Genomic DNA, 12687 nt, shown 5'->3' on the forward strand with positions numbered 1-12687 from the left:
TCTGATGACTTGCATTGATTGTAATCAGACAGTGGTGCTAAAAACGTCCGCATTTTCGAATGGAGGAGAAAAAAGTCCTCCTTTCTGTCCAATACCACATGAAAGTGGTTGGTTTTTGGCATCTTATTTGTCCAGCTTCCGTACTCCTTTGTATACACTTTACGAGAAATACATTGTCGGCAAACTCCGTAGCTTGCTAGCTTGTGCACGCCAGCTTTCTGAGACTCTTATTTTGTTAGCGCAACTGTGCAACTGTGCAGTCGGTCTTTGGAGTTTTGACGACAGGTACGGCGCCAGAGTCTGTTGAAATAAAGTGTTTCTCGCCTTCCTGTCGGTCATTTTAATGAGCTGGCAGCAGCCAGCGTCATCTCAGAAGACCCTCGGGTGCCGTGAATGTCAATCAAGTGACGAAAGTGACGTCATAGTGAAGATTTATGATCGCTCATTTTTAGGACTATTTTTTTAATGCCTGGCTGGTGATCGCCTGACACACCCTCCGAGATCGACCGGTAGCTCGCGATCGACGTAATGAGCACCCCTGATATAGAACATGCTATACGTTTACCAAACAATCTGTCACTAAATCCCATGAAATCTTATACGTCTAGTCTCTTACGTCAATGACATCAATAATATTATTTGATATTTTACGCTAATGTGTTCATCATTTCACACATAAGTCGCTCCTGAGTATAAGTCGCACCCAAACTATGAAAAAAACTGCCACTTATAGTCCGAAAAATAAGGTATGTTCTTTACAAGTGTATGTACACTTTTGACCAGGACTGTAACTTCTTGTCTTCTTTCACGTTCATTACCACAACACACCGGGTATGGCTTTCCTTACAAAAACAGAAAGGCGTCTCACCATGATGGTGATCTCCCGCTTGTGGACGTTGAGGTCGGGGACGTTGTTGACGTACATCCTCTTGAGGGCGCAGCGGACGCCGCTGTGCGTACGAGCCAGGAAGACCACGGAGAAGCCTCCTGCAAACACACATCAGCTGTTGGACACTCAAGTTCAAATGGACATATTTTGTAATAAATGGTGACGTGAAGAATATTATTGTGTCAAGAAAAGCAGGATTCATTAATGAGGTCACTAGGAGTTACCATGGCCAACAGCAAAAAGATGAATTTGCTATTTGGTTTATCAGAATCAGAAATACTTTATTAATCCCTTAAAATGTTCAATAGTGAATAATAGTGATCGTGTTTTTCAAGCCCATAATAATCATCAATAATGATTATTAGTAATCAAGGAGGCCACTAAGGCTGCAGCTAACGATTATTTTTCTATCGATTAATCTATAGATTATTTTTTTCGATTAATCGGTTAATCTATAGATTATTTTTTTTCGATTAATCTATAGATTATTTTTCCTTTTACCGATTTTTTTTTTTATTTAAAATGAAGATGAAAAAATAAATGTAGGCCAGTTTTTTCAAAAGGCATGGCTTTTATTTACAAAAAAAAAAGTATGGCCACTCAGTCAACATTGACAACAACATGACAAAATATTCTGTAACAATGTAAACATTTAACAAAATTAAAAGTAGCTTCTTTGCTTTTAATGTGCAAATATAAAAGTAAACATCCAGTGCAAATCTTAATATTCTGCAATAGTATAAGCATTTCAAAAGTAAAAGTATTGCTTATTTTGCTTTAAAATGTGCAAAAATAAAGATAAACATCCAATTAAAAAAAGTGCAAAACGGAAATATTCTGTAACAACAGTGTAAACATTTCAACAAAAGTAAAAGTATTGCTTATTTGCTAAAATGTGCAAAAATAAAGATAAACATCCAATACAAAAAAGTGCAAAACGAAACATTCTGTAACAACAGTGTAAACATTTCAACAAAAGTAAAAGTATTGCTTATTTGCTAAAATGTGCAAAAATAAAGATAAACATCCAATACAAAAAAGTGCAAAACGAAATATTCTGTAACAACAGTGTAAACATTTCAACAAAAGTAAAACTTTTGCTTATTTTGCTTAATAACACAACAATGATAGTATGATTAAAGTGAAAGTTAATTGTTGGTTTGTACATAGTATACGTAATTGTTAATGTTGTAAAAGGTATTTGCACAACTAATTAACGTTAGCGTTAAAGAGGAGCGCGTCTTTGTAAACACTGAACAGGCACGCCAAACGCTCCTCTCAGAGCGAAACGGTGCTTCAGTTTATGAATTTACAACGCAGATACAAATGACACATTCATGTTTTTGTGTAATGATGACAACGTATACTCACGCGGACGATTGACTAGTTGATGGTGATGGCAAGAACGCTGCTGTTGTGCTGCTATGATAGGCCATTTCCGCTCGACACAGTGTGCATACAACAACATTATTAGCAGAGGTGGGTAGAGTAGCCAGAAATTGTACTCAAGTAAGAGTACTGTTACTTTAGAGATTTATTACTCAAGTAAAAGTAAGGAGTAGTCACCCAAATATTTACTTGAGTAAAAGTAAAAAGTATGTTGTGAAAAAACTACTCAAGTACTGAGTAACATACACACATATCATATATATATATATATATGTGTATATATATATACACACACACACACACACACACACACACACATATATATATATACATACATTGATATATACAGTATATAATTTATATTTATTTATTTTGCCGTTTTTGTTTACATGTTAAAGGTGTTTTAATGAATATACATGCATGTTTAACACATATAGATTCCTTTCTTTCATGAAGACAAGAATATAAGTTGGTGTATTACCTGATTCTGATGACTTGCATTGATTGTAATCAGACAGTAGTGCTGGTAACGTCCACGTTTTCAAATGGAGGAGAAAAAAAGTTCCTCCTTTCTGTCTAATACCACATGAAAGTGGTTGGTTTTTGGCATCTTATTTGTCCACCTTCCATATTCGTTTTTATACCCTTTACAAGAAATACATTGGCGGCAAACTCCGTAGCTTGCTAGCTTGTTTGCGCTGGCTTTCGGAGACTCTTATTTTGAAAGCGCAGGCGCGATGGAGCGGGACTTTTATTGTGAAGACAGGAACTGTGCAGTCAGTCTTTACGGTTGAAATAAAAAAAGGGTCTTTTTTCCTTCACACTTTTGATTGATTGATTGGAACTTTTATTAGTAGATTGCACAGTACAGTTCATATTCCGTACAATTGACCACTAAATGGTAACACCCGAAGTTAGCTCGGAGCCAGTCAGGTCATGTGACCCCTGGCTCTGTTTGATTGGTCCAACGTCACCAGTGACTGCATCTGATTGGTGGAACGAAGTGAAACGTCACCAGTAAGGCAGGCACTATGAAGGTCTGTCTGACAGACCAAAACAAACAAAGCGTGCATTAACAGATCGATCAAAATTAGTAGCGAGTAGCGAGCTGAATGTAGATAAAAGTAGCGGAGTAAAAGTAGCGTTTCTTCTTAGGCCGTTTATTGAAATACTCCCACACTTTTGACGACTTTTGGCGTGTTTTTTTCCCCTCGCTCGCACCGCTCGCATCGTCTGCTTTGCGCTCCGCCATGACGGTAGTGTGACGTAAATATGCGACGCGTCGACGAACAAAAACGTCCTCGACGTATTTACGTAACCGATGACGTCGACTACGTCGACGCGTCGTTTCAGCCCTAGAGGCCACTAACCAATCTTTGGAGGCGTATTAATTGCAGTAGAAGTTATTTAAACATGAATATTATATGTCAGTGAACATCTGGACAAGGCTTTAAGTTGTTTTTTGAACATTAGAAAAAGGTGTTTTATGCAGTGCTGATGTGTTTAATTGATCATCAATAAACATCTTTATTACGCGTGTCTAAGAGGAGCGTCGACATTGTATTTCAAAATATGGAAAATGGGTCAAAATATGACATTTGTCTACATCACAATAACTCATCTACTCCATTTTATAACTCTTTGTGGATTTAATACATTGTAAGGTTTCTGAAATATTGTCAACATTTGAATAAAAACAAAACACGTAGATTATAGTTAAGACATTTTTCAAGATGGCTGACATCATTTCTTGCAGAAAGTATGAGAATGTGTGAGCTGCTGCCTCACCTTCTTCACTCATGTAATCATCTCATATTTGTCAAGATACCGTATTTTCCGCACTATAAGGCGCACCTAAAAACCACAAATTTACTCAAAAGCTGACAGTGCGGCTTTTAACCCGGTGCGCTATATATATGGATTAATATTACGATTCATTTTCATAAAGTTTCGATCTCGCAACTTCGGTAAACAGCCGCCATCTTTTTTCCCGGTAGAACAGGAAGCGCTTCTTCTTCTATGCAAGCAACCGCCAAGGTAAGCACCCGCCCCCATAGAAGAGGAAGCGCTTCTTCTTCTACTGTAAGCAACCACCCGCCCCCGGAAGAAGAAGAAGAAGCGCGCGGATTTTCGTTTCATTTCCTTTGTGTGTTTACATCTGTAAAGACCAGACCACAAAATGGCTCCTACTAAGCGACACGCATATAACGCAGAATTTAAACTTAAGGCAATAAGTCATGCCGAAGAACACGGAAATAGAGCAGCAGCAAGAGAATATAACATAAATGAATCAATGGTGCGTAGGTGGAGGAAGCAAGAAGATGACCTGCGCCAGGTAAAGAAGACAAAACAGAGTTTCCGAGGGAACAAAGCAAGATGGCTACTGTTGGAGGACAAACTGGAACAGTGGGTTGTTGAGCAGAGAGCAGCAAGCAGAAGTGTCAGCACCATCACTATTCAAATGAAGGCAACAGCGCTAGCAAGCGAACTTCACCTGGATGATTTTAAAGGTGGTGCTTCTTGGTGTTTCCGGTTCATGAAAAGACGCAATCTCTCCATCCGCACACGGACTACTATTTCACAGCAACTGCCTAAAGACTTTCAAGAAAAGCTGGCTACTTTCCGTGCATATTGTAAAAACAAGATAGCTGAAAAAAAGATCCGGCCAGAGAACATTATCAACATGGACGAGGTTCCACTGACTTTTGATATTCCTGTGAACCGCACTGTGGATACAACGGGAGCACGTACGGTGAATATTCGCACCACAGGGAATGAGAAGTCATCCTTCACTGTGGTTCTAGCTTGCCATGCTAATGGCCAGAAACTTCCACCCATGGTGATATTCAAAAGGAAGACCTTGCCAAAAGAGACCTTTCCAGCCGGCGTCATCATAAAAGCTAACTCGAAGGGATGGATGGATGAAGAAAAGATGAGCGAGTGGTTAAGGTAAGTTTACGCGAAGAGGCCGGGTGGCTTTTTTCACGCAGCTCCGTCCATGTTGATATACGACTCCATGCGCGCCCACATCACAGATGGTGTCAAAAAACAAGTGAAGCACACAAATACAACACTCGCCGTCATTCCGGGTGGATTAACCAAAGAACTCCAACCGCTGGATATTGGTGTCAACAGGGCATTCAAATCACGACTGCGAACGGCGTGGGAACAATGGATGACCGAAGGCGAACACACCTTCACAAAGACAGGGAGACAGCGCCGGACGACATACGCCAACATCTGCCAGTGGATCGTAAATGCCTGGGCAGATATTTCGGTCACAACTGTGGTCCGAGCTTTCCGGAAGGCAGGATTCACAGAACTGCTGGACAACAGTGACACTGACTCCGATGACTTCGACGAGACGGAACCGGCCATTTTGGATCCCACATTTGCCCAACTTTTCAATTCGGACACCGAAGACGAAGAATTCGAGGGATTTATGAATGAAGAATAACTTCAGAAAGTGAGCGCTATGTTTATTTTGTGTGTTGTGACATTAACGTTCGAGCAACATTATGTTGCTATTGCTCTGCACTATTTTGAATTTTACTATGTTTGTGATTGCACATTTGCGTACATTTTGGGACAGAGTTGTTAGAACGCTGGTTTTTAATATATTATTAAAGTTTGACTGAACTATCTGACTGTTTTTTTGACATTCCTTTAGCGCAGTTAGATGCGGCTTACAACACGGGGCGGCTTATAGGTGGACAAAGTTTTGAAATATGCCGTTCATTGAAGGCGCGGCTTATAACCCAGGGCGCCTTATGGTGCGGAAAATACGGTATTTACACCAAGTTTGCATTTTTATTTTGACATTTTCTTCTGTGGTCCTCATGTCCGACCATCTCTGTCGCCTTGTTATTTGATTGAATGACGGAACATGAAACTGGTGGCGCTCCTTTAATGAGTCCACACTGAGAGTGTTTGCGGACGGAGGCTTGTCGTGCGACTCCATCGCTGCCGCAGCCAAAGCAAACAAAAACGGGAAGGAGACTCCAGGATAGGACAAAAACTGGAAAATATATGAAAGTCGGTCCATCCATGAATAAGATTTCACACCAAAAAAACATGTATTTATCATTATTCCGCTGCAAAAGTTCAGCCCAGTTTTCATCCGATCAGAATCATTCGAGTATCAAAACGTAAACTCCCCCCAAAAAAACACAAAAAAATTCCTGGATTACCCAAAATTCCCGGTTTTACAGGTCATTTTGCCCATTGAAAATGAGCGGGCCAATTTTCAAACATGCACAACTCCCACATTTCTCACCCGATTTAAACCATCCACACACTCCACTCACCTTGGACAATCTAACTAATATTTTCAAAGTAAAAACAAAAATTCCAGGAATTCCCTGAATTCCAAAGCCCTGTTTTCACCTCTTCCCGGAAAGTAAGTTTTCACAGTCCACATTTTCCAACCATCTTTGATCCATTCCGCCGTCAAGGCATTCCTTTTAGTTGGGACAGCAAACTCTCCTATTCTTTTACCATACAAATTCCCGGTTTTCCCGAAATTCAGAAGTACCCATTCTCAATTCAAACTGTTACTACGTCAACATTTTTTAACCAATTCCAGAAATTCCAACACCAACCCATTCATATCATCTAGGACAGTTGTGCTATTATCAATATATATTTTCAAAGATTCCAGGTTTTCCCGAAATTTCCAGTAAATTCCCCATTCAAATGAATGGACGTGTTCATAGTTCTACAATGCCCAAAATTTTCAAAATGTGTCACCATTTTTAAACCCAATTAGATTAAATTTAGATTAGATTAGATTAGATTTATTGGTCCCCTTGGGGAAATTAATTTTCACTGCCGTACATTTAAACACTAGACATTACACATCACACAAAAAAAAATAACAAAAAGACATCATACATGACTAACACACATTTACAGGCTTGTCAGACAGGTCGGCCGGGCCTGCTGTTAAGGGCGGCTATAGCTATATAATTACGACCTTTCAACTATCCACGACTCTTCCCATATACCGAACGTAAAACATGTTTCTCTTTCCCAAAATTCCCAGAATTTTCTCCCCGTTGAAAATGAATATGCATTATACAATCTACTGGATATCCCACATTTCTCATCCGATTCGGAACCGTTCCAACAGCCACACACTCCACTCACCCTGGACATTCAAACCAGCCTGTTTCCCGGTTTTCGAAAATTTCCTGATTACCCGGAATTACCAGGAATATCCCCACACTGAAAATGAATGGGCAATATACAAACTGTTGGAAGAATTGTTTGTAAGTTATCACAAAAGAAACGTTGTATTATGAATGCTGTCTTTCGAGGCCTAACAAGAGGAAGAAGGCTCGTGAAACGCCACTGTGATTTCAACACGGACAGATGGCAGGATCTGCTCAACTTCCAGAGGAACTCTCTTTGAAGTGTTAAACGAACTCTCTTTGAAATATTTCACAAACTCTCTTCCAACTATTTGGTAACCGAGGTCAACGCTATTTACGACCCGCTGCCCTCTTGAAGTCCCTGTGGTCAGGAGACGGGAGGGGTTATCCATTTGTCCTCCAACGCCTGCCCCAGCTGGATCCAGGAAGAGCCCAAGCCCGAGAAATCCTCTTCTTGGACTTCAATGAGACCGAAAACAATGACTGTTTTACATACTTCCCATTCCTGCTGTGACATGTGTTGGTGCGTGAACATTGAACATCTGAATAAATGAGGAGACGAAAACCTTCTTCGTCAGAGCGTGGTGCAGGACTGTACAGAAAGTGCAGTGGCCATGTCTCTCCTCAATATTGAGTCCAAATTGAATTCTGTCTCTGTTTGATTCCTTGCCTTTTGTCTTGTTTAATAGATGTCCTCAGTGTTTGAACGTGACACAAACCTCTCCACATCCCACATTTCTCAACCAATTGGAACCGTTCCAACATCTACACATTCCACTCACCCTGGACATTAAAGCCAGCCTGTTCGCCGCTTTGGAAAGTTCCTTGATTACCCGGAATTACCAGGAATTGTTGCCCCCATTTGACAATGAATGGGCAATACACAAACCTCAACATATCCCACATTTCTCAACCAATTGGAACCGTTCCAACATCTACACATTCCACTCACCCTGGACATTAAAGCCAGCATGTTCGCCGCTTTGGAAAGTTCCTTGATTACCCGGAATTACCAGGAATTGTTGCCCCCATTTGACAATGAATGGGCAATACACAAACCTCTCCATATCCCACATTTCTCAACCAATTGGAACCGTTCCAACATCTACACATTCCACTCACCCTGGACATTAAAGCCAGCATGTTCGCCGCTTTGGAAAGTTCCTTGATTACCCGGAATTACCAGGAATTGTTGCCCCCATTTGACAATGAATGGGCAATACACAAACCTCAACATATCCCACATTTCTCAACCAATTGGAACCGTTCCAACATCTACACATTCCACTCACCCTGGAGATTAAAGCCAGCCTGTTCGCCGCTTTGGAAAGTTCCTTGATTACCCGGAATTACCAGGAATTGTTGCCCCCATTTGACAATGAATGGGCAATACACAAACCTCAACATATCCCACATTTGTCAACCGATACAAAGCGTTCCAACATCTACACATTCCACTCACCCTGGACATTCAAGCATTTCACTTCCACTCACGCCTATCGGCGGTTCGCGCACATAGAGCATTCCTTCCGGAATTGCAAATTGTAGTTTAGAAAACAAGTAGCTCCTTCAGCCTGGCCTTACATTGTGAACCCTGAAGTTAAAGACTCCATCCAGCTCATGGTTTTGCACAAAAGTCCATACAATGCTTCATTCACTTGCCGTACAACAAGTCCTCAGCCAACGCTAACCCTGGCACCGACGTTCATCCAGGAGGCTAATAGTTGTACGTTCCTTTTCTAGACAATCAGGATGAGTTCATTGTGTTAGCAAAGCCCACACAATGGCGCACTTGTTGCTTGACAAGTTACCTCAGGTCAGCTCACGCTTGCCTGGATAATTGGTGAGGCGGGGGTGGGGACAAAAGTGTGTTACTTGGAGAAGACAAGCTCCACGCCAGGTAGAAGCTGCTCACACAGAAGCTAGCAGAATGTAGCAACAGCATACTGAAGGTAGGGCGGGCCGATAAAAGGATATCAATGCACATCGCAATGGACATGTAATCGACATCATTGCATTGACTTTCCCTAGTAATTATTTCCATGTAAGTTGATTCATTAATTATGAAGTCATGAACTTCACTACTAAAAGGCTGACTGTGCCATCACTTTAAAGAATGCTCAAATTAAACTGTGTGAATGTAGTTTTTAACACCGACCAAAACCGAGCGGTGAAATAGATTGCAGGTTGGCGAAGACAACCATGGCAACTGGAAGATCAAAGCAGCGTCTAAATATCACTTCCAACGGATTCCACATCCATGTCATCACACTGACTGTCCCTGCAACAGAAGATGTTTTTAGTGCAAGGTGAGACCCAACATCTGCCTCCAGACCACCTGCTCCAGGATCAGGTTCCCACTAAATCACCGCCCAAGGCCTTTGTCGCCTCTCCAAGTCTATGCCAGCCGCTGAGTGGAAGGAGAAGGGGTGGGGGGCTGGTGCATACCAACTTTTAGGACAAAAGGAGAGACCCCTCAACACTACACCCCCACGTGGACTGCACAGAACTCAAACAGGGGATAGTGACGCAAACATTGACCCAGGAAACAGAGTTGTTCAACATTAGACCTTTTTCCGTCCAAAGTTTAAAGTTCCTGGAACTTAAATGTTTCCTGTGGACCTGTGTGGTTTGTGTTTACACCACATTTCACAAATCAGGCATATGGAGGAGTGATTTAGCACTGATACCATGTCAATAGACAATATTAACTCTTATTTCTTTTACTTAAGTGTAAGTTAATGAAATACAACAAAACTAAGGCTGAAACGACGCGTCGACGTAGTCGACGTCATCGGTTACGTAAATACGTCGACGCCGTTTTTGTGCGTCGGCGCGTCGCATATTTACGTCACTCTACTTTACTGTCATGGCGGAGCGCAAAGCAGACGATGCGAGCGAGGGGAAAAAAGCACGCCAAAAGTCGTCAAAAGTGTGGGAGTATTTCAATAAACGGCCTAATAATGTTGTTGTATGCACACTGTGTCGAGCGGAAATGGCCTATCATAGCAGCACAACGGCTATGAACGAACATTTGAAAAGAAAACCCCCGACAGCGTTCTTGCCATCACCATCAACAAGTCAATCGTCCGCGTGCGTATACGTTGTCATTATTACACAAAAACATGAATGTGTCATTTGTATCTGCGTTGTAAATTCATAAACTAAAGCACCGTTTCGCTCTGAGAGGCGCGTTTGGCGTGCCTGTTCAGTGTTTACAAAGACGCGCTCCTCTTTAACGCTGTGGAGAGGCGGCGAGCGAGCGGCGAGGCGGGGCGCGCCGGGAGCGACGCCGCAATCGTGCCCAGGTGCGCGATCCGCGCAGTTGGAAGAGAAAAGACTTTGTGTAAAATGAAAAGATTGTAAACCTGGCAAAGCCGTCTGGCGTTCAGTCTGTCGGTCCTGAAAGAACCCCACGGCACAAGACGTGTCACAAACGCTAACGTTAATTAGTTGTGCAAATACCTTTTACAACATTAACAGTTACATATACTATGTACAAACCAACAATTAACTTTCACTTTAATCATACTATCATTGTTGTGTTATTAAGCAAAATAAGCAATACTTTTACTTTTGTTGAAATGTTTACACTGTACACTTTTTTGTATTGGATGTTTAGCTTTATTTTTGCACATTTTAGCAAATAAGCAATACTTTTACTTTTGTTGAAATGTTTACACTTGTTACAGGATATTTCCGTTTTGCACTTTTTTGTATTGGATGTTTATCTTTATTGTTGCACATTTTAAAGCAAAATAAGCAATACTTTTACTTTTGAAATGCTTATACTATTCCAGAATATTAAGATTTGCACTGGATGTTTACTTTTATATTTGCACATTAAAAAGCAAATAAGCTACTTTTAATTTTGTTAAATGTTAAAAGTTTTAAATGTTTACATTGTTACAGAATATTTTGTCATGTTGTTGTCAATGTTGACTGAGTGGCCATACTTTTTTTTTTGTAAATAAAAGCCATGCCTTTTGAAAAAACTGGCCTACATTTATTTTTTCCTCTTCATTTTAAATTAAAAAAAAAAATCGGTAAAAGGAAAAATAATCTATAGATTAATCGAAAAAATAATCGATAGATTAATCGATAGAAAAATAATCGTTAGCTGCAGCCCTAAACAAAACCATATGATTTAAAAACAAGAGCGTATCGGATTTTAAATAAAAAGTCAACCATTTGTCTACAGTGTCCAACAGTCAGAAAGTGGTCCCGTTAGTAAACGACAACCTGCTCCCAATCAATGCTGAAGGTGAGAATTATTTTTGAAACAAAGTTTGAATGCACAGTCGGAGGACTGGTTTTAAAACTGAAGAGCCAAAGCTCAACTGAAATGCTAGTAGAATGTAGAATGAATGGTAGAACGGGTCTAAATCTTGAAGATCGGAAACTGTACCGAAAAGAAATACGAATATCGAAATGTTCAATGTATCTTGTAATAGTTGGAATTATAGTATAAGACTCCTAGGCTGCATATTTATCTAAAAAAGTAGGCATACTCTCGGACTCACCAGGGTGGGAGCTCAGTAACTCTACTGAGGTAAACAACCTGACAGTCCAACTCGTGTCCAACTTTGGTCGCTAAAAGGGAGGGAGTCAACTAGGGATGTCCCGATCCGATATTTGGATCGGATCGGCCGCCGATATTTGCCAAAAAATGCGTATCGGCAAGGCATGGAAAAATGCCGATCCAGATCCAGTTTAAAAAAAAAAAACTCTGGTCCGTGTTTTCCAACGCACCGATTTAAATAATACATTCCACTTTTCTGCTGCTCCCTAATTTCCGTTCCGCATTTTCCAGCACACCCTCTACACATCCACAGGTCCGTGGATTCTCACGCAGTTGCTTTTAGCTGCGGACATTACACGACAGGCTCTTCTCACTCTTTCCTCTGTCTCCCTCTCACAGACAGCAAGCGCACCTTCTTACACACGTCACATACTGTCACGACATACGTCACATACTGTCACGTCATACGTCACATACGTATACGTCCTCCCCGCGCAGAGAGGTAGCAGTATGGCTAACGTTAGCTGTGATGCTAGCGCACGACAAATCTATGCCACGCACAAAATCAAATAAAAAAATAAGCGCATAACAATTTTCGACACACGGACACGACAGAGAAAACAGTTTTTGTCATCATTGTTCAAATATTGTAACGTCTGTCGAGACGCTTATCTCCATTCAGTGTCACACATCCACACCATCAAAATGCCGAGGCAAAAATTTCCAGATCAACA

The 12687-nt window shown here is 40.9% G+C and overlaps 1 protein-coding gene across 1 annotated transcript in view; it reads right to left on the reverse strand.

Moving 5' to 3' along the window:
* The window catches only part of bmp2k (BMP2 inducible kinase), a 107549-nt gene that overhangs the window by 65192 nt on the left and 29670 nt on the right, over positions 1 to 12687 (reverse strand). Inside the window, exon 2 of the mRNA XM_061931662.2 lies at positions 869 to 987. Coding sequence (XP_061787646.2) covers positions 869 to 987 — 119 coding nt within the window. The remainder of the gene's footprint in view (positions 1 to 868; positions 988 to 12687) is intronic.

The sequence above is a fragment of the Nerophis lumbriciformis genome, linkage group LG03 (genome assembly GCF_033978685.3).
Source record: "Nerophis lumbriciformis linkage group LG03, RoL_Nlum_v2.1, whole genome shotgun sequence".
Classification (NCBI taxonomy): domain Eukaryota; kingdom Metazoa; phylum Chordata; class Actinopteri; order Syngnathiformes; family Syngnathidae; genus Nerophis; species Nerophis lumbriciformis.